The sequence below is a fragment of the Thermobia domestica genome, chromosome 2 (assembly GCF_964235325.1).
Source record: "Thermobia domestica chromosome 2, izTheDome1.hap1.1, whole genome shotgun sequence".
In the NCBI taxonomy this organism is placed as follows: Eukaryota; Metazoa; Arthropoda; class Insecta; order Zygentoma; family Lepismatidae; genus Thermobia; species Thermobia domestica.
In genome coordinates, this window is record NC_137455.1 from 10275703 (window position 1) to 10301610 (window position 25908).

Sequence of the window (25908 nt, forward strand, 5' to 3'; positions counted from 1 at the left end):
ATAATAACTTGGACTATGCTGTAATTGTCGCAGCACACTATGAAATGTATCCGTCCTGAAAATTGAAGAAGGATTAAGTTTGAAATACGAGTTAGAGGTGAGGAGAGAACTTTCGAAAAGAATTTCTTGTACGGTCACTTTCGAAAGTGGATTCTGTGTGCAAATAGCGTTTTCGTGCTTATATTAGAACGAAGTCGCCAATTATTGTATATTATTTTCCCTTAAAATATGTTCGAGAAAAGTGTGCTAAATTGGGTGCACGAGGTCGATTTTTTTTTTTCCCTGAGGAAAAAGAAATGTAGCAGAGAGAATCTCTTACGAACGTGGCTGTACATGATGATACAATTAAGAATAAGATTATGTATGAAGCATGTAAATAGCTCAAAGAAATACTCCGAAAAAGTATTTGCTGGCTTTTTGTGCTTGAATATGGCTTGCAGTGTGCTTTGTGAAGTTGCAGCTTGAATATAATTCCTTTGCAGAAGAAACGCTTGTCCATTGCCACCAGTCTTTCTGACCGCTCAGATACAGATTCCATTGAAGGTATAGTGCCAGGGTCTCCTCTTGCTCACACATTGCGTGACTCCCCTCCGAAAATTCCAGAAGAGAAGGACAGGTCGTCGACGCCACTCAGCAACGGATCAGGAGGAGATGACAGAATTATTGTCGTTAAGGTAACTTTTCCTTTCTCACAAGACCAGGCATTAAAGCCGTGGAATCATTGTTAGAGATATACTAACGTTTCTTCAAAAATTTCAGTCAGAAATTCGTGCACGCTAAATACGGAACATCACAACTATTAATAATATAAATAGTTTGAAAATATCCTGGGATATTAACGTATTTTCTAATGCTTGTGGATTGTTAACAGTATACACGCGTACAAAAGATAGTTTAAATGTAATCTCGTCAGAATCTGTGGTTGGATGTAATTTAGTTAAATTAAATATGTTTGAAAGTCATGGTTATCATTATTGGAAATTAGCACTTGAATAAATAATGCAGGAAATTAAGGAAGGAACTACCTAATTAATTACTTAAATAGTCCCGACTTTCGTTTCGTTTCAAGATAGCTTGCGTAAGCGTAATCCAATTTTGATGAAGCTTTGCATGTACATTCGTTCACACTTAGGCAATAACTCTATGGGGTATAACACTATTTTCCACTAAAATTTTCGTAAAAATTATCCCATTTTAATTTCTTTTCTTTCTGTAAGGCTTCCCAATCATTTATAATTGCGTGAGGTTGAAATCGGTCAAGATTAAAAAGTGGTCAAATAAATAAAATCAATCCAAATAGGATATTTCTTCTTACAAATAATATGATATCAAAATGATTTCCAACAATAACTTTCCTAAAAGTTACTCGATTTTGATTCAATATGGCTTGTATTTTCTTCAAGGCTTTCTAATCATCCTCATTGATTAGGATGGAAATAGGTCAGGTGCAAGGAGGCGAATTTATCCCATCTAAATTTCGGTAAATTTTGAAAAAAAAAAAATCCTCAAATTTCTCTTAATTATAGCTCGTGATTTCTTTCATTCTTAATGATTAACCCTATCGCGTAGAGTTACAATTAGCCAGAGCAAGGAAATAGATTCACCCCTGACCCATCTTTAAAAGGCATTCCAAAACAATTTATGATTTTCATGAAAAATAATGCATATCCTTTGGAACTTAATGAATGCTTCTTTTGGATAGGGGTGAAATGAGTCAGGGTCAGTACTAGTTTACATACTAGTTCTTTACCCAGTGAGAGAGAATATTAATGGAAAGTGGTTGAAACATGTTCAACTCTGGCTTCTGCCATGAGAAAGTACTTGAAACGCGAATTGAAAATCAGGAGTTGCGGATTCTCTAATGTCGCTTATTAAGTCGAGATTTAATTTCACCTCTCTCTTCTACACTAATATGGTACATCTATCCCATTTCATGTCAATCTTTATAGACAAAATGTTTAGCCCTTGTCTAAGTGAGTTTTCTCAAATTCGCCCCTAAGTGTCTTTTTCGCATGGCCGATAACTAGATAAAGTGCTTTCTTGCACCCGAAAACAGTGGATTGGCTCCGATCAGTAGAATCACTACGGATCTTTTGTACGCTCCCTCGCAGCTTTTTCTGTTTTATATAAGAAATTCAATAAAAATATGACCAAAAAAAAAAAAAAAAAAAAGCCATTTAATGTGTACAAAATGCCAATGCACAAACTGATAGTCGTTTTGAAAACCTTTCAAATATTGTAGAAATTTGAGTGCCTGGCAATTATATATGACAGACTGTGCATCCAGATTTCTGGCTTATAAGAGAAGACATGGAAACAATTATTAGATGATTTGATACCATTTCGTAGATAATATCTGGCTTACTTTCTAAATTTTTCTTACAGTTATCGTCTTGTAAGTTATTCGTAGAATTAAACGGAAAGAAATTATAGTCATATTTGTATTTTCTACCTACCATCCTCCATCTTTAGCGCTGTTGGTCAATTCAATGGAATCTAAGCATGATGATTGGTAGTCATTGACAGATTCCGACGAAGATTATACTGAAATCCATCCAGTTGGTCTTTAGCTAAGTAAACGCAAATAAACGCAGCATCTTTTAGAATTTTGTATACTAGTGTTGAAAGATATACATTTACGTATTTAAAGATTTTCCGTAGATAATTCCTTCCATATTTCAAGGTGTTTCGTAAACCTAAATCCTCCAAGAAGTCAATACATACAACAAACAAATTGTGCCTAGCGAAATAAGAATAGTATATTAACTAGAATTTATTTTCAAGAATAGGAAAGTAGTCAGTAACAACTTGTGATGGGGTAATGATTAATCAATTATAAAAATATTGTGAAAACTTTGAGCGATTGCTGTATCATGGAACTTTATTGAGGAATTTTAACAGTTATGATTATTTATAGAAGAATTGTCAGAAGAAGACTTTTTTTTTTTTCAGCATAAATTTAGAAACGATGATTGGGTAACTTCATGCTTATTGAAAAGTGTTTTTATTATGTTAACCTAACCCTATGGCTTCAGGAACCCGGGAGTTCATTGTCGCAGGAATAAAACACCGCAACAGAATCTCATCCTATGCTAAACCAGTCAAGTGAGGATTGACACACACACTACTTTTCCAACATCCTATCTTATACTATTTTTGCCTCTTTACGAGCCCTATCCGAAAGCCTCTTACCGAGCAATTAAAATTGTATACATTTCACGCAGTTTCCATACAAGTGGTGTATCTGCCCAGCTTAGGCGTAATAATATCTAATGACGAGTATATATTTCGGAATTCCGCATTATGTAGTTATCATTATGACGTTACCCATACAAATTTATTTTACTTTTCAAGGAAAATCTTCTCAATAAGGCAATTATTATCAGAATATGATGTTAACAGTAATATTCAACATGCACTTACGAGTTATCAAATAAAATCGTATTACAAGTATAGTTGACCGCGAAGTCGTATCTTCATTGTGAAGGAAATTTCCAATTTCCAATGCAAGCACTAAAGTTTTCGTGTGTTTCGATAAATGAAACTTTCAGTTCTCTTCATTAAAAAATATTATGTGCATATGGTTAAGTATTAGCACAAAATTCAGCAGAGAACATACCTTGCACTGCACCTTACACTTTTGCCAGTAATTTGAAAACTATTTTTTAATGTACAGAAAACATAATATTGTATGGAAGTGACCAAAAGTCTCTATCCAAGTGGTCCATTCGTTGCAAAGTTACTGATTAAAGAACATGTCTAGAATGATGACAAAGATGCTGATCTTGAATATCTAGCAACAAAACATACAAATCTCAGAGAACTCCCCCATCTCCCATGTTATACAGCAATCGGTGCCGTTGAATACAAAAGTCATTTATGCTATCAGATGTGAAGCGGTCAGTACCTCAACACTTAATATTTTTCTTTGTCAGTTCTAGTGTTCTTTTATAGCATGCAAAGCTTTTAACAAATACTTCTAAATAGAGAGCGAATAAACTGACGCATAATAACCAAATTTAAAATAACATTATTAATATTGCTTCTGCAATGCTGTAATCTTTCTCTTCTTTTCTTGTCAATACTAATAGCTTCATAGAACAGCACTAAGAATGCATTGTGCAGAAAGCGAAATTATTTCATCTACATTCTGAACAGAAATATGATTAATGGAAACTTTGGGTTCTCATTTAGGGTTAGAAATTTAAGAGACTGTAGAGTAGCAAAATACGAAGTAAGAAGAAAATGTACGTAATGTATTGAGTATTTTTCTAATATGAGGTCGTTGAAATCTATTTTAAACAACATAATGAATCTTCCAAAACTTCTAAAAATTATTAAAGATATAGGGGGATATGATCTGATGTATATTTATATAATTTGCAAGATATAACAACTTGCTATGTGTAAATGTGACGAGGGAAATTGCTAAGGTCCTTGTACGGAACAAGGGACTTCTAGCCTGGTTTCTACCAGCGTCCCTTGCGCTGTATGGATGCCAGAGGTCCTTTGTTTAGTACTAGGACCATTGAAATTTTCCTTGTCACACACATGTACTGTACTTATACTAAACTGATTCAGGAATCTCTGTCGCCTTTGTCAGCAGTTTCCCAGAACAATTGATGAAGGCCGAAGAGATAGCTGAAACAGCTTAGTACAATTAAAATACATTTGGGGGGGACAATCGGTAATAGAACAATTGAGTTCCTACTTCTGTTACAAGTTCAATCTCATTCATAAGAAACATTTTCTTTTGATAAAGAAAACTATTGTATGCTTCATATAATAACGAACACATGTTCTGATGTATGTGTTATTTTTACAAATCAATATAAGAACAAAAATGGTAAATTTTGATATTATTGTGTGACAAGAATTGGAGAGAATTATGTCAACAGATTTATTGAAAATATTTACTTACTCTGCATATGGGAAGTAGACTGTTCCTTGTGTTACTTTTTTTTTCCTTTAACGTATTCTGTAATTAACACGTAAATGTAGAGCGTATAATATAATTTTAAGAACAAACCATAACCTGTTTTATTGTGTTTGAACAGAAAATGGAGCCAACGCCAACAGCAGATCTGGATCGAAGTAATGACAAAGTGTATGACTGCACGACATCTGTGGTTAAAGCTGTGATGACCCTTTCCCAAGGTTAGTATCGACAACATTTCGTTTCAGAATCTCAGGTAGTACATAAGTAATTCAGCAACGAAAGCTCTATCTTTTCTACGGTAACGTTTTATATTCTCTCTCCCACAGTCTCAATCAAAAATAATGCAAGAGTATTCTCCTTTTGAAGAGTCTGGTATCCTAATCTGTATTTAGTGACACGGAGGTTAATCCTTTCGAATTGACTTTAAGCCCACTTCACATTTAGTAACCTCTGTTGAAGATGTAGCTTCATGAGACTACAAGAATTCAGAATCCCTAATCGAAGAAATTATAACGGGCGTGTTTAAGTGAGGTACTCACAAGTAAACCTTACCTTTGGGTGAATCGAGTTGCTGCTCGAGACACATGTGATAGAGTAGTACGAGGGCTATCCACAAAGTAGATTACGTTTTGGAATAAAAAATCAACAAAGTATAGGAAACAAATTTTATTATATACAGATGAAAGCCACACACAAATACTACTTTTCGACATAGTCACCATTCAAATTAAGGCATTTATCGTAGCGATGTACGAGCTTGGAAATTCCTTCGTCGAAAAATTCGGCCGCCTGCGACTTCAACCACTTCGTTACCTCTTCTTGCAGCTGTTCGTCGTCATCAAAACGCTGCATAGCCAGCCACTTCTTCATTGCTGGGAATAGGTGGAAGTCGCTCGGTGCCAGGTCGGGACTGTACGGCGGATGAGGAAACAACTCCCACTGAAAAGATTCAAGAACTTCACGCGTGACATTTGCCGTGTGGGGCCGGGCGTTGTCGTGAATCAACAAGATCTTAGAGCTCAACATTCCTCTGCGCTTGTTTTGAATTGCTCTTCTGAGGTTTTGCAGAGTTTGGCAATACCTTTGAGCGTTTATTGTAGTGCCTCTTTCGAGGAAGTCCACCAAAATCACACCTTTTCTGTCCCAAAAAACAGTCGCCATCATCTTCCTTGCCGACATTGTTTGCATGCATTTCTTGGGTTTTTGGGGATAACCTGTGTGCCCCCACTGCATTGATTGCAATTTCGTTTCACAGTTCACGTGTTTCACCCATGTTTCGTCACCAGTAACGATGCGATCGAGTAAAGAGTCACCATCCTTATTGTAGGCGTCCAAAAAGTGCAACGCTGCAGCCATTCGCTGATTTTTGTGGTCCTCTGTCAAGATTTTTGGAATCCATCTTGCACAAAACTTGTGGTAACCAAGCTTTTCGCTGATGATTTCGTGCAACAAACTTCGCGAAATTTGTGGAAAACTCAAAGAAAGTTCCGTTATTGTGAACTTTCGATTTTCACGGACTTTAACATCGACTTTTTCGACAAGTTCGGCAGTCACTTTGCTGGGTCTCCCACTTCGATCTTCGTCGTGAACATTGGTTCGGCCATTTTTAAATCTTATGACCCACTGTCGCACTCCACCTTCAGTGATAATGTTGTCCCCATACACTTCACACAGCTGCCGATAGATTTCTATCGGTTTACAGTTTTTTGCTGTCAGAAACCTTATTACTGCACGCACCTCGCAGCTCGCGGGATTTTCAATTAACGCAGACATTTCAAACCGTCACAGTATCTTAACGGAGCACAGCACGAACCTCTCACTAGCACGGCTAGATGCCGACTGAGCTGCGCAACGCTCTGACCCCAAGATGGCCGCGCTAGCCCCGCCCCTAGCGGACACAGACGAAAACGTAATCTACTTTCTGGATAGCCCTCGTACTAAGGTGCTCAATATATCAGGGAAGGTTTAGGTGCAAAGCTCAAAGGGTTTAGGAGGTACAAGCACTAGAAAGTGTGACAGCATCAAATGTTCCTATTCGGACGTCAAGTACAAAAGCATTCTAAGTGATAAGAAGAAAGTCCTTCTGTTACTTGATTCGTAGTCTGCAAACAGAGACGGCAGTCTTTAGTCACAATGCGACCAGAAGGCTTTGAATTGATCAAACGGCTGATACCTGGTGGATGTACTGCATGATTCAGTATCTGGATGTTCACTTGTTCCGTCCATATAAAGCCTTTGGTCGTTTCATCACTGATACAACAATAACAGGAAGTGACGTGACTATTTGGCACTGTGACAGGTTCATACAACTTTAATCATTCACAGTTTACCAGTTCATTGCTTTTCGTTTTCTCAACATGATTCGATTCGCTTTCTATAAGGCTGGATACTTGTATGAGAAGCCTGGAAGTCGGGTCGCTCGATACGATTACTGCTTTGACAGAATTGTGAACGACAGATGTTTGAAGTGCGACTCGATTGAGTGCTCACTGTGAGCAGAGTATTTGTGCGAGGCATGCACTTTTTTCTGAACTGCATATTGATTGCAGTAATTGGTAACTTTTCAAAGCAATAACAAAATCACTTCGGATTTGCAAAATAAACAACTTTCTCTTGTGTTTCATCACTTAAATATGTTGGAAACACGAACATAATCCAGTTTAGAGGAAATAATAGGTATAAGGCTTCTCTCTTATGTTTTGGACTATGTGTTACGACTATAACATGTCCCTCCATGTGACCTTCTAGTGGCTGTATCTCCTAAACCCTTTGAGCTTTGCGCCTAAAACTCCCCTGACATATTGAGCAAACTTAGTACTACTCTGTCATATATGTTTCGGATATCAACTCGATTCACCCAAATGTAAGGTTTACTTGTCAGTTCATGAAATGTAATTTCTACTTAAACGTTCCATCCTTAAGTTTTTATGATCATGAAACATTTTGAATGAGATAGAGAGGAAAAGGCAGAACTTGATATCGACTCTTTGAAAAGCGTATGATCACCGATAAAAATCTCATACATTAACATTCAAATTAAACATTATCCCAGCTACTTTTCTAAGGATCTCAATCCTTTTGCCAGGTAAGCGCCGGGCAAAGGCCGGGTATTACTGTGCGAAACTCTCACCTAACAGTTAGACACATCCGAGCTAAAAATAAGTTTTACTTTCTTCACAACTACAACACTAATTTACAATTAACCACACAAATTTAGCTTACTACTGTCGTACATACCGTGTGGTATCAGAATAAAAAAAAAAAGTTTTACATCTTTATTGAGTTTTGAAGTTTATATATATATATACTAGATAGAAGTCAGTGGAGAGCTTTTGTGAACGCGGCATTGAACCTCCGGGTTTCATAGGCCATAGAGTTATATATGAAACAATTACAACCGAACGCCAACCTTTGTAATTAAACATACGAACATTGCAGAAAACAAGTTAAGAACATCTACGTCATTAACAAATCATCTGTTTTCCTCTTTCGTGCAGTAGCCTGAGTACACCGATATTTAATCATTAATTTCTATTAAAGTCACTTTGTCATCAATATTTTATTGTCTTAAGTTCCATTACATCTGGTTATTTTAAAACTCTTATGAAAAACTTTCTGACAGTTTATGTTTTCGAGACTAAAGATAACTACATTCTTCAGAAAAATTACTATTCACTACATAATTGTTACTATCACAACTACCTATCGTTTGCTTTTTCTTACCAAGACAGCAGTTCACTGGTTTGGCGCAACTAGTGACAGAAAAAGATCAAAGGCTCAAAAGATTTTCTTTTTTCAATAGTAGTAGCACTGACGAAACTGTTTCTAGCACGCAAATAAAACATATACTTTGGTCTGCTTAAAAAATTCGCCGCGATTAACGCATTATGCGGGACCAAAGACCGAGGTGGTATGCTTCGAAGTCTGGCTGCAGACACTGACCTCCAAATTCTCGGTTCATTGCAAGTTCCTCCCTCAGGCTCATACAAATCGAGTCAAACGATCTGATTGGTTCTTAAAAATAAACGTAGACAATTGAGAGTTTGTGAACTCCTTTAATTATGTATTCTTAGACTAGCTAAGTCCCAGAAATACTAATAGTCCTATTGTTCTGAAAAACCGCAATTTTTTCCATGTCCGTGAGAGCGGATTTTATATAACATAGCAAGTTTACGGTTTCTTTTCCCCCTTTCTCCCGAGAGAACTTGTGATGAAGTGTTAATATGAAAATAGCATTTACTAAAATTGCTTTAAGAAGGTAGCCTAAGAAAGGTGCCTGGCATTATATGTAGTATCACGCTAACTAAATCATTACTGCATGACCGGCAGGTTCGATTCCCAATATTAGAATACTACCGCATCCTGTGCTTTGACATAACAGTATCTTTTTCAGCTGACTACCATTACCTAGGTAATGTCATAATAAAACTCACTATCCGATCGCCATATGCAAAATATCTGTCATTCCTACAAGCGAGGCAGGTAAAAAAAAAGAAACATTTTTATTTCTATACATAATGGTATAAATAGAATGCTTAGAATTTAAATAAAGATTGAAATATGATTGTAATATCATATTACTGTATGTAATAACCAACAAGTGGTGAATTTTGTCAAAAGGCCCAGTGAATAATTCTAAAATGTCTTCACGTAGATCGTAGAATTTTTAGTGACTGTATAGTTGATAGTAGAAAATCTGATTTAAACTTTGTTATCTTTTATTTATAAGATTACAACATTTAATTGTTTCTTTTAAAGATATGATTAAAACGGGAAGATACATTTAAACAAAGCAACTAACCTACTCTTCTATTCTTTGAACTAAAATAGCTGATTTAACTAAAACGTTGAATTTTTGCTAACTCTACTATTAGCATTGCCACAACAAAAGGTAAGAATTGAGTGTGGACAGGGTAAAATGAAGTAAATTAGTAAAAGTAACGCACAGTGTTACCTAGGGATATACAGTATGTTCATATGGTATTTTCGTCTTTTATTGCTGTTGAGGCTGTGAAAATGTTCTTATTTCACAGTCTATCACAATTTAATTTTCAAACTAAAACACAATAACACTGAGCATGGTTAGTGATAACATACAAGGGTCGTTCAAGGTTGACCGGGATTTTCGTACATAAATAATCGATGAATACCGAGATCATGATGAAAATTGCGAGTGACGTAATGTATTCCTTCTCGAGTAACTAGCGCTCGGCATGACGTATTTGGCGCATGCGCAGCAGTTGCACCGAACATAGCGTCAAGCAGTGTGTAATCAAATGTCTTGTGAAGGAGAAAGTTAAACCAGCTGAGATTTTCAGAGGATTGCAAGCACAGTATGGTGAACAAACGATGTCACGGACAAGGGTGTACCAATGGTGTAAACAGTTTCGCGAAGGACGAGAGCTGGTGACAAATGAAGCGCGTGGACACATTCGCCCGACTGCAGTCACAACGTGTTGAGCAAATGGTTGTTGAGAACCGGCGAGTAACAGTGTGGATATTACTGCCTAGGTGAATATCAGTGTCGGGAGTGTTAAGACAATCATTCACGACCACTTACGCTTCCGTAAAATCTGTGCAAGGTGGGTTCCCCGCCAGCTGACATTGGTCAGAAGTGGACACGCATGACGGCCTGTGAACAGCTTCTGAATCAGTTTCGAGCCGAAGGTGATGAATTATTACAATCCATTATCACGTGTGATGAAACATGGTTGCACAATTCAATCCCAGAGGCCAAAAGAAGCAGCATGGAGTGGCGGCATAAAGGTTCCCCGCCGCCCAAGAAAAGTAAAACGCACCCGTCCGCTGGAAAGATCAAGGCGAGTGTCTTCTGGGACATGAAGGGTGTAATCGATGTGGATTTTCTGGACAAAGGGAACACAATTAATGCCCAGTATTACTTCATATTGTTGAGTGGTGCTGTACGAAAGTTCATTCGCAAGAAAAGACCTGGGATGTTGTCTGAAAATGTCATTCTTCTTTATAACAATGCCCACCCTCACACGGCCAATGTGACAAAAGCAACTCTGGCTGAAATGCGCTTGGAAGTTCTGCCTCATCTCCCTACAGTCCAGATTTAGTCCCCAGTGATTGTTATTTGTTTGTACCCCTTAAAGACCTCTGGGAGGGAAGAAATTCACGACAGATGAAGCACTGCGGAATGATGTCCTCCAGTGGCTACAACAACCACCAAGTTCTTTTCTACGCCAAAGGAATCGGGGAGCTACCACAACGATGGGCAACGGTGCCTCGACGCGCATGGAGAATACTTTGAAAAGCTGACATAGTTTGATGCTTCTTGTGCTATATGTTTCCTCTGAAGAAATAAAAATCCCGGTCAACCTTGAATGACCCTTGTATAAAAAAAAAAAAAAAAAAAAAAAAAAAAAAAAAAATCATGTTTATATGTAGATTGTCTATAAAATCCATGCTAAGTGCCAAAACGAAAATATTGAGTAAACAGCCAAGATATTACTTCAGAACTGATGGGACATATACGCACGCGCATTCTTCTGGGGATTATTTGAACTACTTCCATAGTGAATACTAGATATCACAATTTTAACTGAGCAGTGTTAAGCAAATAGGCAACATTTTTACATTAAGCCGAACTTTTCCATTTTTGACACTTAGCACGGATTTTATATTCAGTTTACGTATTTTATAATTTATTTATTATATATATAATATGTATCACATAGCCTTGCTCAATGTGTTATTGTGTTTTAGTTTGACAATTTGTAAACAAGGCCTGATAGAGTAAGAAATTTAATTTTCCTTCCTTTGTACGGTTGTTAAAATTTAATATACCTAATGAGATCTGCTTTATTAATATTGTGTATTTAGAAACTCTAATACTGAAGCGTTAGTGTATGTGGCATCTGGAGTACTTTTATTCTTACATGTATATAACTTCTTTCATACCAAAACTACATAACTAATTTATTTAAAGATAAAGATATATAGGCGGTAAAGGAATACCTTACAATAACTGTTCTATTCGTTCTCCAAGATTCCAGAATTATTTTTGATTAACAGAGTATTGTTGTTGTTTTGCTAGAAGTAACTGAGTTCTAAATATTAATTTTGAGATACAACTGTTTTAAAGCCAGCCATTGCTAAAATCGAGTTGGTAATAATTATTAACGCCAATATACGTTTCATGTTGTTTCTAGTTTTGTTATGTTCTTATTCCTAAACACAATTTCACTGTGTTTGCGCTGTTCATTTTGCTGTTTTAACTTCAAATTCAGGAATTTTGTGATCATCTGCCAGAACGATGACGATATTTTCGTTAATATCCACTATATCTGTAAAATCTTCTAAGTAGCTAGTAGTGTTCTTCTGTAATATTATATGGGATTGTTTCATCAAAAAGCTGCTTTCTAAAAGGCGAACTCTATAGACTTTAAATTTAAAGGCTCAATGAATAATAATAATAATAATGATAATAGTAAATAAATTAGCAACTGTAGTAAATGTGAAATGTTTTGAAGTAATATGATCTAGAAATATTTATACATATTGAAATTAAGTTGTATTTTTCATTCAGTAGAAGCTTTATTAAATGGAAACTTGTGCACAGTAGAAATAAAAATGGAACTATGAGATTTCGTTAAGGAGAGGGTTCATTGTATAATCAATTGAAAAGCTAAACAGTTAACATTTATTTTATTGTTTTTTTAAAGGCGTTCAACAGAGCCGAGCTGAACAGTATTTGGAGTTAGTGAAAAAAGTTGGCTTTGAACTGCGTTCTTTGCTGACGAGTGTTGATACGCTGGTGCCGATCTTCCCTACTGCCGCCCACAGAGAGGTTAGTCGTCAGCAGTTTATTCTTTACACATTGGAGTGTCCTTAGTAGAGTTCTTTCACCTAGCTACAAATGCAGTTGCCCTAGCTTTTTAATAAGTAGTTCAAATATTTTTTCTATGCTGGTTAAGAAAATACAATATAATGAGAAATATTTATAGATTTATTTAATTTATATGGATTTACACTGACAAGCCAAAACATTGTGACCACTTACCTAATATCTGTAATGTCCACCTTTCGCTCGCAGGACAGCAGCAATGCAGTTTGGCATGGAAGCAATGAGACCTTGGTAGCTGCCTGTAGGCATGGCGTACCGCATCTGCATACACAAGTCACTTAATTTCTATAGATTCCGCGATGATCTCGGATCTGACATTCAATGACGTCCCAAAAATATTCAATTAGGTTAAGATTGGGTGGGTATGAGGGTCATTGCAGCAATTGAAATTCACCACTTCTCGAACCACTGCAGCACAACGTTAGCCTTCTGACAACGAGTATTATCCTGCTAAAAGATACCATTCCCAACTGGAAACATAGCCGATATGAATGGGTGTGGATGATCAGCAATGACCTGTCGATAGCTAGAAGCTATTATGGTGCCCTGCACACATACTGCTGAGCCCATGGATGATCATGTGAACGTTCTTCCAATCATAATGGAGTCATCATGGTCTGTCTTCGTCCTACTGTGCACGTCTGGAACACATGTTCACTTGGAAGATGATTAATCCTGAGCCTGCCATCGATGTAACGAAGACAATATCGTGATTCATCAGGTCATTGAACGTTGTGTCATTGCTTGGCGGTCCAATGACGATGGACACGTGCCCATCCCAATCGTAATCGACGATGCCTTGCGCTTAATACCGATACACTTGTGTGACGTCGGCTCAGACACACTCGTACTTTGTCCATCGTTAAAGTTCCCTGTTAATTGATGCCACAATTGGCGCCATAACCTGTTGTACCAACCTCGACAGTTTACGATGTCCGACATCTTTAATGATGTGTGGCTGCCCCAAGCCTTGTCGTTTTGTGCTAATTTCACCAGACTTTTCCTATCTTTGAAAGATAGGAACCACAGCAGCTTGCAAACAACCGACAAGTTGCGCTGTTTCCGAGATGCTCGTTTCTATTAGTCTGATATATCACTGGCCTTCGCTATTCTACGTACAAGCAGACGGCTAATGAAGTGAGATCCTTGTTACTGTCTGACAAATGGTTCTGCTATGCCCCGTGACTTCTATAGCGGCTGAACCATTCGTTCAAAAAGTGATCGTAATATTTTGGCTGGTCAAAATACCTGTCTGTTACGTGTATTCCATGTAAATGTAGCTTATTGCAAAAACGGAGATATGAAAAATGATTGGTTCAAAGATGAGTTCTGTCTTGACTTACATCTGACTCTTCAAACCAGAAGTGGTGAAAATCTATCAGGTTTCGGAACAACACTAATCGCATAATGGATATAACATAAATATATAGCGATAACACTTCATATATTCAGTTTTTCCTTTATTGCAACCGGGAGTTATATATATCAGTTATTGCTTTGAGTTTCAATATTAATCTCCATAGAGCAAAAATAGTAAGGCATAGCGAATAACGGCTTCTTGATGTGGAATCTGCGTCCAAGGAACAGGTCCTTATCTTTGATCTTATTCCTTTATTCAGGTAGGTATATACGTACTACTTCAAGTTGAAATATTGAATTCCCATAATTTGGAAGCCTAGCGTAGTTTCACATTGTGAAACGAAACTCATTCAGTATTATTATTTCCCCTTTGGGATAATTATTGCTAGTTTAAGCAACAACATTCTCTAAAAGTGAACATAAGAGTAGAATCAATCAGAATGCCTGTTTATCTTATATAGTTAACAATTCATCATATCGACTTTTATATATATATATATATCGGGTGTCAAAAAATTCCATCGACAAACTTTGGGAGGTAAATCCTCTCATACGAAGAAACAAAAAGTTTTAGTAAACATGGGTCCGGAAACGCGTTGTTTCGGAGATATAAGGCGCCGAAACCGTGGGAAATGAATCTTCAAAGGCGTATATTTCAGAAACTATTCAACGTAGAGGGTGCGGTTTAAAAACTCACCAACGAAGTCATACCTGCTCTTGTTAAACATGCATGTTTCATAATCTTGCAATGCCTGCGGAAGGGATTCCCCAAAGGAGCATAGGGATTCCCGGATAATCTGCCGAGTGAAGATAGCTCGAAAGGGGTATGAATGGACGACTTCCTCACCCGTTAACAGTACTTCCTGGTACCAAGACGATAACTCAAACGGATACAAAATAATGGACACTTGTATATCTGTTGTGTGTGGTTGCATAACCGCCAAATACGGATGATGCCCAATAATGAATTTCGGAATATGAAGTACTGTGAATATGCAGTCGAAGGTTCGTAGTGAGGCACGTGCGGTGTTGCTACAGCATAACACACGAAGCAGAGTGATTGAGAGCTGTTGAAACTAGATGCAAACCCGCTATCAAAATGTACCTAAATTATCGTGGACAAATGTATGTTAAATATGCAGCGTTGTGGAGTATAGTATTAACATACGTAAGAAGCGGCTGACAAATGACCTCCTGGGAATAGCGATAATGTGATTCGCATATTAGTAGCATAGTTGGTGTCGTGCAATGCTGTAAAGCATAACCTCCAGTCACACAAATAAAATACACAAAGCACAAAGACAGAAGAAGACGAGTCAATGCAGGAAATGGTGTTTGTAATTCACTTGTACCTTACAACGTCACGAAATCTACTAAAAATGTGAACCATTGACTTCAATACACAAGAGATAGCGTCGAAGCACTTCGTCTCGCACACTAGGAAAAACGTCATGGTTAACACGAATTCTTGCGGAAGCCTCGACAATGTGGCCCACAAGGTCCAATTCATTCTCCACTGGTGTCTGGTAGACCAACTCCTTCATGTGTCCCCATAGGTAAAAGTCCATAGGTGTCATATCCGGTGATCTAGGAGGCCATGCTACAGGACCAGCATGCCCGATCCATCGATTCCCAAACATACCAGAAAGTACATTTTGAACACGCCGCGGCCGATGGGGTGGACCTCCGTCATGCTGGAACCACATTTGTCGCCGGACTGCAAGGGGGACATTTTCTAGCAGTTCCGGGAGTACCTCTGAAAGAAACACACTGTAAGTATGCATGTTCAGTCATGGAGGTAATACATAAGATCCTAAGACATTATTCACTATACCGGCCCAACATTAACTGTGAATCGTTCTTGATGACTTCGGCGAAACATTGCATGCGGATTGTTTGCTGCCCACATATGCCTATTATGAGCATTGTAACATCCGTCACGAGTAAAACTACTCTCATCTGTGAACAAAACATGCCGCGCGAACTGCGGATTCTCCACACACTGCCGCAGGTACCATCGGGCAAATCGTACACGTGTGGGATATGGATAGAAATGTTCTTTATGTAGGACGTTCCACATTTGCTGGTGCTGAACATGCAACACATGTCCAACGGCCCGCGTGCTTTTTCAGGGATTTTGTTCAAATTGGCCCAACACATTCTCTTCGAATGCTGGTGTTCTCACTGCTCGTGGTCTTCCTGCATCAGGCCGGTGCATATGTAAGGAACCTGATTCTCGCAGCTGCCGATCAATTGACGTAAATGTAGTGTGATGGGGGCACCGTCGTTCTGGAAAACGTTCTCTATACAGTCTTTGTGCCTCCCTTGCATTTCCCAAAGCTGCACCATATGCATATCACTTAATTCTGCCCAAGTAAACTCCATTTCCCACTACGGCGTTTTATAAAGCACAGACAGTAAGCACTGCACACGAGCACAGTCGCTTCCAGAATACACGTCAGTCTTCGGTAGACTAGCTTCTTTAGGTGCTCGTCTGTCATATGGCTTAGAGTCGAATCCCACTAACAGCATGACTCTGTTAATCAATGTTTATTTTATCTCTTCTATCGTATTTTTGTTCCTATAAACAGTTTTGGACGTAAGAAAAACGCTATGTACTGTCATTTCAAGGACAATGTCTTTTTGTTGAATATTCTGGACTCAGTTAAAATTATCGTGTGAAACTGAAATACCTCTTACATGTTTTAATATTTAAAGAAGACCAGAAACCAATTTCCTTACACACAGTAAAATGATAATCAATGTTGTTTTTGTTTTTCAAGGTCGACAATACCCTCCAGAGTTCGACTGCGTGTGCATTTAAGTGCAGCCTAAATCTGTTTACATTATGAGAGTTAATGACATCCGACGACTAAAGTTCAGACATAAACGCAGGCGATCTTGCGGCCAGAGCGTTTATAGAGGTACCATCTTGGCATTCGACTTGTGAAACTGAAGAAAGCCACTCAGAATGGTTGAACAAAGAGTGGCGAATCTAGGGTGGGGTCGGGGAGCCTTGGTCCCCCAATTTTGCTGCGTTACTAGAAAATCACTAATGTCATAAATACCAAAACGCAGTCCAAATTACGTATTTTACATAGCAAAATACTGACAACCCCTCCCCCGCCAGTTTTTACTTTCAAGATCGGCTACTGAACACAATGATCGTACCCGGTTCTCTCTACACTTAATCTACTGTGGTTGCTAAATTGGAATAGATGTATAGATTTGAGGCTCCAGCAGTTGCATTGTAAGCAAAAATAAACATGAGAAGAGTATGACGTTATGATTATTATTTTGTAATAACGTCCCCGCCTTATAGACCTAACAAAATGGACACAAAGACAATCTTGATGTAACTTTAAATGGAGGAATAAAGACAAGATATAAAATATGAAGGTGGTTTATTGTTCTGTTTACATATTTTGGAATCCGTTAACACGAGCGGCTTGGGTACCCGAAGAGAAAACGAAACTGTAGCAGGACTTACGTTTAATTTAACGAGCTAAACCAATTCATTTAGATATCACATTCGCGCACTACAGTATCATTTAATTGTACGTTTATAACAATTGTTTATTGTTTGATTGTTTATTTGTTAGGATGTTCAACGTCCCTTTTCAGCAGCGGCGCTATATGGAGACGGGACCCAAAGTTTCAAATGCGATCCGATCCATCTCCTAGTTGTTGAGTCCAAAGCTTGGACTCTTAGTGGGGATTGACCCCGCGACACGGCGCGCCAACGTGCAACCTTGCTTTCTGTTGCTTCCTTGCTTATCCACGCAACGATGTAACAACTGAAAGGAACAAGTACCATTGAAATCAAGTGGATGGTTGCAGACTTATTAAGATAATGCATATGATTTCAAATCACAAATCTCTTATACATTTAATCAGATCATTCATGTAATGTACTTAACATTGGATCTCGTTCATTAGTGACATTCACTCAGTTCACTAGACATAACGATATTTGTAGCCATTGCTAAACATTACGCATATCTGGAAATGTGCTGACTGTATTCGCTATCGTGCTATTTGGGGTTTTCCTTTGCATCAAGTGTTTTCACAATTTCAAGCACTCTGCTTCGTGTTATGCTGTAGCAACACCGCACTTGCCTCACTACGAACCTTCGACTGCATATTCATAGTACTTCATATTCCGAACTATATTATTGGGCATCATCCGTATGTGGCGGTTATGCAACCACACACAGCAGGTACACAAGTATCCATTATTTTGTATCCGTTTGAGTTATCGTCTTGGTACCAGGAAGTACTGTTAACGGGTGAGGAAGTCGTCCATCCATACCCCTTTCGAGCCATCTTCACTCGGCAGATTATCCAGGAATCCCTATGCTTCTTTGGGGAATCCCTTCCGCAGGCATTGCAAGATTATGAAACATGCATGTTTAACAAGAGCAGGTATGACTTCGTTGGTGAGTTTTTAAACCGCACCCTCTACGTTGAATAGTTTCTGAAATATACGCCTTTGAAGATTCATTTCCCACGGTTTCGGCGCCTTATATCTCCGAAACAACGCGTTTCCGGACCCATGTTTACTGAGCTTTTTTGTTTCTTCGTATGAGAGGATTTACCTCCCAAAGTTTGCCGGGTGGAATTTTTTGACACCCTGTATATATATATATATATATATATATATATATATATGTGTGTGTGTGTGTGTGTGTTTGTTTGTTTGTTTTTACAGGATAGCTGCAGGATCGAGCTCAGAGCTCGTGAGCCCTCATCTGCTTTATTTTCCTCTGTTGGTACATATTCAAATGTCGTATTCTTTAATAAATATAGAATATGAGCTATAGGTAACAGATAGAACACTCCACAAACTTTCCTGTGAAAACAATAGATAACTGCCGTGTGATCTGAAAGAATGAGAACATCGTTAGGATATTACAGTAGTGCTGCAAAAGCAGCAGCCAAAAATTCTGTGACAAAAATAGGCATTTTAGGAATGCCAGCCCATTGAAATGAAATGAAATGAAATTTTGAGTTTTACGTCCCACGGTGCCAGCCCATTGAAATACAATTGTTTTAGAAACATCTACAACAGCAATTGAAGTAGGAGTTAACCAGTACCTGAGTCACTGAAGTATGTCTTTTTCTGAAAATTATTCAGATATGACAGACCTTTTCTGAAATAAGCTATTCATTTATCTCAGCGATTCCCTACTCTTTGCTGTATGACGTCAGAGTTTACTTCTCTCATTCTCAGATGAATAGACGTATGAACGGAGCGAGAAAACTGACAATTGGCAAAGGCAGTAATGAGAGGAAACCAAGAACATCGATTCTTTTGCAATTAGATTACTTGTGGATCCATGATTACTGGTACACTGCCAACACTTCTCTACACATTTTCCCTTCTTGGCACTTATTTCCTCTGTTCGCTGATCCGTACGTACATGCGTGCTCTGATGTCATACATAGCTAGTTGGAGATAATTGATATATCAGCTACTTATAAAAACTGATTGGTTACCGTTCTTCCTCGAAAAGTGCATTTCTGAACGGTTCTAGTTATCTCAATCAAAGTTGGCATGCCCTTTCTTTCGTAGCGAATATGAGGAAATCCTGTCAAGGACATTTACCTGCATCGCTCAAACTTACTTTAGAAAATCTACCTAATTTCGGAAATAATATTGTTCTATTACATTTTCATGTGTCAGATACTAAAAGTTTGTCAGATTTTTTTTTTTTTTTCACTAAACAATCGAATGTGATTTTGTAGAATTTCTAAGTTTTTTTTTCTTTCTTTTTTTCGCACATAGGTTGAGATGGCACACAAAGTCCTTAGCAAGGATATGGGTGAACTAGTCAATGCGATGAAACTTGCGCAGACGTACAGCACAACTACTCTGGACGCTGAATATAGGAAGTAAGTAAAGTAAAGTTCCACAACATTACTATCTATGTGATCTAATATTTCCTTAAATAGAATATATTCATGTTCCGATCCTTAGTCCTAGGGCTTTGTTACTCCACTCCGAAATATTCTCCTATGTATTATGTCAAATAGTGGTTCAAAATGCATGTAATGCCTGAAATTCACTCCCTCGTCATAAGTTTGTCGCTTACTACGGACCCCTATATATTCTAAAATAGTATTGTGAAGCGATACAAGGGCAAAGTCCTTTCCATGAATTCTAACATCAAATTTTCATGCACTAATTGCTTTTTTTCCCTATTGAATGAATTTTCAAAAAAAGTTAAATATATGATTTGTGTTATAAATAGAAAATTGAAGGAAAAGATTACCCAAATAATAAAAGTCATGTAGTACAAATCAATGTTTTGGTTACATAGATTAAGACGCAGATTCTTCTCCCGATAATAAGGCTCCTCACGTAATGAAGTAGTCATTAATATCAAATGTACGAAATTACATCAAGCATCGCTTGAGACATTAACATAATGATTCATCCAATAGGCTTCCATCACATCTCATGCGTATACACTAACGAATAACTACAAATAACTGCAGAAATTCTTCATCTACATTGCATTATATATCAAGATTCAATACATGTCACAGTAATATTTACTTAATTCATCATCTTTATTAATTTCATCATTTCACGTTCAATAATCGACCATCCGTCATACATATATTCAAAGAGCACTACGAAAGTTTTGCAATTTTATTACGAAAGCATTACGAAAGTTTTGCAGTTTTATTTATTTAATTTTTTCAAAATAAATTCCACCACGTTCAATACATCTCTCCATCCTCCGAAACCAATCGTTAAACCAGAATTGTCAAGTTTCGCTGTGACACACTTGTTGTCCCAAGTCCTCAGAAGATCCTCATCCCTTTCAGCTTTTATTTTCATGTACAGGGACAGTGCAAAGTCGCAGGGAGCAAGATCTGGACTGTAAGGACGGGTGCTCAAGACGTTTCAATTTTGTAGTGGTCAAATACTCTGTGCAGGCTTTCGCGCGGTGTGCTGGAGCATCGTCATGACAAAGGAACCAGGTGTCTATTCTTGAATTTGGTAGTGGGTTCTTCAGAGATTCGATAATTTTAGGCAGGCACAGTTCAGTGTATCAGTTAGCTGTGACTGTCTTTTGTGGTCCAAAACGACACGCTCCACAATTCCACTCGATTTGAAAAATACAACTACCATTTTCTTCTTTAGTGATCGAGATTTTCTGACAGCTAAAGGTGTATCCTCGTCATGAAGACCTAAACTTCCTTCTGAGTCTTTGTCGACACATCAGAATAGTACAACCAAGTCTCGTGATCGGCATCTTACGGCACCATGCCATCTGCTCTTCAGTCAGATTATACGGCACCCAGAGACAACAGTTTCTTCACGTGCAAATAATCATTCCTTTCCTCCCACTAGTTCATTCCACCAATTCTTTCATAATCAATCACTTGCCTTAGGCTAAAGGGTACAGTTGGGGACATTAAACAAAGATTTCATTTCATTTTTCTAATTTTAGGAAAGAAAAAATCCCTCTTTAATATTTTTTTAAAACAAAATAAATTTGATACTCACTTAATAGTAATTAACAGCTACTCCAAAATTTCAAATACGTTGTGCTACGTATACTTATGTAAGTTTCATTTAGAAAAACAAAAAACCGTCTTATTTCTTGAATATGTGGTTTATTAACTCGTTGCTTTAATTTCTGTTTAGGAAGATATATATTGTATTTGCATTCATGACCTAATCTTAGTTAAGTATCTTCCTCCTACAAGAGCAGTCGGAAGAGTAAGGAAGTAAATCGCTAAAGCAAACTATTTCCGAAATATTTATAATTTTATTATCATGATTTTCTCATTTTAGCTGCTTGTAGATGATCTAGGTGGTTAATATTTCGCATCAAGTTCAAGTAACTTTGATATATTGTATTTCGTTTTTACGTTATGGCTAAATTAAGATAATCTTATTTTTCAGAGGAATGCTGTCTGCAGCGCATGTTCTTGCGATGGACGCTAAAAATCTTCTGGATGTTGTGGACTCTATTCGGATAAAGTATCCGCATGTAAATAAACTTATTTGTAGTCAAGGTGCTGTGAATGAATCAGAGACTGCCGCAGACGCTGAGGAAGAACCGGAAACAGTAACTGCTGTCCCCATGTCCCCGAAACACCCGTCGTCACCGAAACAAGGCTCGCCCAGTCATAAAGGTTCTGTAGGAAGTATTGGCTCGGGAACATCTGACAGCTAACGATTTCTGTACACACGGGAGTTGCTGATTTGAAGTGATTGGCTGCATGATGTGTAGATGTCGCGTCGCGTCGCATCGCTTCCTGTACATTCATTCTTTTGGCCAAGTGAACAAGGAGAGTCGGGTGTGCAGCATATTTTGTGAATCTACAAGTGGCGATTATGTTCATTTTTTGCGGCCAACATAGGTGATCTCAATTTCGTTGCATTGCGGGCATTTTACGGGAGACAGTGACATTTCTTTGTTTTTGACTACAACAGTGTCTACATTATTTGGAATACATTAAAAATGGACATCTCGGCAAACATTTGAACCTAAAATTACTGGTGATACATTGGTTATAATGTAGCTGCTAAGAACATGAAGTGTAGATATTAGGGTGGAAAATGTTAGATCCTAAAAATTAGCACATGCAACAAGACAATACTCTTCCGGCAGTATCTTCTGCTTTCTAATTTTAAAAATCGATGTAACATAAAAAAACCCACTAGATTCATGCAAATTACAGAGGATTAATTAACTTACCTTTTCAATATCTAGGACAAGAAATAATACCAGAGGAGTTTTTGATCAAAAATTATAGTGCAACGTCACATGGTACAGTCGATACAGTTTTCTTTGAGAATACATAATCTCTGGAAATTAACGAAAACAGTAATTACATTGCTTATATTTTGAGTCAGTATTTTGAGTGGGTGTCTAGTTTCGTTTGCAGGGTATACTATACACCTAGATCTGACTGCAGATTATTCAGTTCTGCTAAGTGTGAATGGGTATTTTTTAAAGCTATGGTCACAGAATTGGGTACAGTCACATGCAAAAGTGGATTCCTTCATGATTTCTGAATGATAAGCCGAAACTTTAAATGTAACAATGCGTACATTCAAAAAATGACGAAGGAAATCTTATGAGAAGAAATTATTTTGGAGCGCGATTGCATAACAGGATATCTACTAAAATTGCAAAATGAAATTTCGTGATATTTTCCTTTACCAAACTATAAAATTTCGTAACATTCTCAAGAGCGAATTTGGGTGTAAATTAGACCGAATTTTCATCCATGTGATAGAAGCATCCTTTGCTTGCAATTTGGTAACGTCTAAAGCCGATCATGGACATTTTTGGTGGTGAATTTTGACGTTATATAATAGAACAAAATTTTCCAGTCTGTACTTATATTTGTACAGATAAAAAGAATCATGACCCAAAAGCCAAATTTCTTGACTTTCATGACCGTTTTCTGATTTAGTGACCGATAAACATCCTACATAAAGTTTCTGCTCTGAAACTTTTATTCTAAAAATAAAGACGGGAAATATTTTCTTAGTTCTACAATATGACAGAAACATATGTGGGAAGAATGTTTCTGGAAATCAAATTAAATTCTACTTAAGCATTGCTCTACATACAGAATGTCCAGTTTATGTAAAGTGTACTGTTGCATGTGGTAAGCGTTATTTATGTTCTTGGTAAGTTGCATTAGCCAATTCTATATGTGAACGTTTCTAAGTCACCATTTCCAATAGACTAAATAACAAAGAAAAAACAAGTTTCGTTCCGAAAAAATAAGATATTGTGAATAAAAAGACAAGAAAAATCTTCCTTGAGTGCGTGAGTATTGTTTTTCTGGACTGTGTACAGTGGTAATGCATTCTGCAAGATCCGTTTTTCAACCCAACTGTGTGAGATGTGAAAAGTTTTCCAATTATAAGATGGTTGTGTTAAGGTATTTTTGTAGGCAAATGAAAATGAAATAAATAAATAAAATAAAAGCTGAAGCCATTGATATGTGAAAAAAAAAAGAGAAACTTGTCAAGTGTTTCAGCTTTGTCTGTTTAGTTACTTGCAAAGTCTAAAATACAAAGGGAAAAGGAGTCATTGAAATAGTAATAACAAAGACTTATTTGGCATTCATAAAACAGAGTGACTTTAACTTCTGAGCTATAATAATTAATAATAAATTACTATTTGTAACGAATAGGTTTGAGTTTTAGCAAGGATCTAACATCAAAAGTAATCATTATGAAAAAAATTAGTTATCCTGACAAGAGAGCAGTAAGAAATGTAAAATGTCTTTTTTTTACTTTTTCCGTATTTTTTTCTTACTTTTGGCTTTCTTTGGCACAAATAGTATTTCTGAATAATCATTTAGTCTATCAAATAAATTATTTTCTTTCCTGTCCCCCTTCCCATCCGCCATCACTAGCTGACATGCCTTGTATCCATTACTAGAAATAAATAAATAAATAATTTTAAAAACTCTAGTCAAGTTACAGAAATATAATAGTCGCAACATTCTTGGCACATTCTCGCTATTAGTGCTACAAAACTAGTAAACAGTGAAAACAAAATAAAGAAATAGTTCTTCGAGTAGACATTTGCAAATAACCAAAAATCGTTTAATCAATCTTAATTTTTAATCAAGAAAAATGCCAACATGTAATCTTTTCTATATAAAAAAAAAAATGCCTGCATTCTTGCACTTTTTTTGTCAACAGTATTTCTAGTATGTCATTCATCAGTTGGGTTTATACAACAAAAGAAACTCAAGATTTCCATGTATATTGTGTACACTGAATTAAGGTGAATAAATATTGTTGTCATCCTTTATAATACTTGCTGTCATTTCTTTCCACAATACTAGAAAAAAAAATTACGTTCGAGGTGTGATTAAAAAATACAGTGAATAATTTTATTAGAAACAAAGTAATAAGCTTACATGGAATTTGATTTAATCTCCTTCAAAGTACTGTCCTTGGCTAAAAATGCACTTATCTCAATGTTGAATCCATGACTGTTTTTATTATTATTACTATTATTATTATTATTATTAAAGGGCGTTCAGCTGCTCTGTCGTAGCTCTCCCAATGTCAGGAATAGTGTCAAAACATTTTCCTTTAAGCACGGTTTCAATTTTTGGGAAGAGCCAGAAGTCGCATGTGGTATATCCGGAGATTATCGAGGATATTATAAGGTTCCGCATGTCTTCATATCATGCGATAACCATGTGTGCACTACACGTGTTGACAGTAAACAAATACAACGCAGACGACAGTACCGGAGGAGTCGCCCACAATCGCCAGCAGTCGGCAGGACGGAGATCACCGAAGGTAGCCAACATTTTAGGATAAAAGACAGGAGCACGCCTCAACAAGCATCAATCTATCCAGGTTGATCAAACCACCTAAAGCTCTAAGGCATCCTGCCATTGGGTTCACCTTACCCTCTCACGACGCTTGGTCAATTAAGAGATACCTATCCTTAAGCCCTAAGGCGCCCGGCCATTGGATTCCCTTTCTCTCTCACGACGACCGGTCACCGAGAATCACACAAAACTTGTCCCCTCTCACGACGCCCGGTCAAAGAGAGAAACCTCACCTACAAAAGCCCTACGACGCCTGGTCATTGGGTTCCTCCCACTTTCTTACCTAAAAATATTAGAGAAACTACTTACTGTAATATATTTCTGTATTTAAGATGATCTCTTATAATAAAAGGTGATGGGAAAGTCCAAATTCCCGTGTACGATAATTGCTCTACCT

At 37.3% G+C, this 25908-nt stretch overlaps 1 protein-coding gene across 13 annotated transcripts in view; it reads left to right on the forward strand.

Moving 5' to 3' along the window:
* Nucleotides 1-24979, forward strand: part of Fak (protein tyrosine kinase 2 Fak) — a 414892-nt gene extending 389913 nt beyond the window's left edge. For all 13 annotated transcript variants that reach the window (XM_081738434.1, XM_081738449.1, XM_081738452.1 and 10 more), the window contains 5 exons: nucleotides 483-674; nucleotides 5058-5157; nucleotides 12628-12752; nucleotides 19957-20063; nucleotides 22093-24979. In XM_081738434.1, coding sequence (XP_081594560.1) covers nucleotides 483-674; nucleotides 5058-5157; nucleotides 12628-12752; nucleotides 19957-20063; nucleotides 22093-22366 — 798 coding nt within the window. In that variant the 3' untranslated portion in view covers nucleotides 22367-24979. The remainder of the gene's footprint in view (nucleotides 1-482; nucleotides 675-5057; nucleotides 5158-12627; nucleotides 12753-19956; nucleotides 20064-22092) is intronic.
* The last annotated feature ends 929 nt before the right edge of the window (nucleotides 24980-25908 follow it).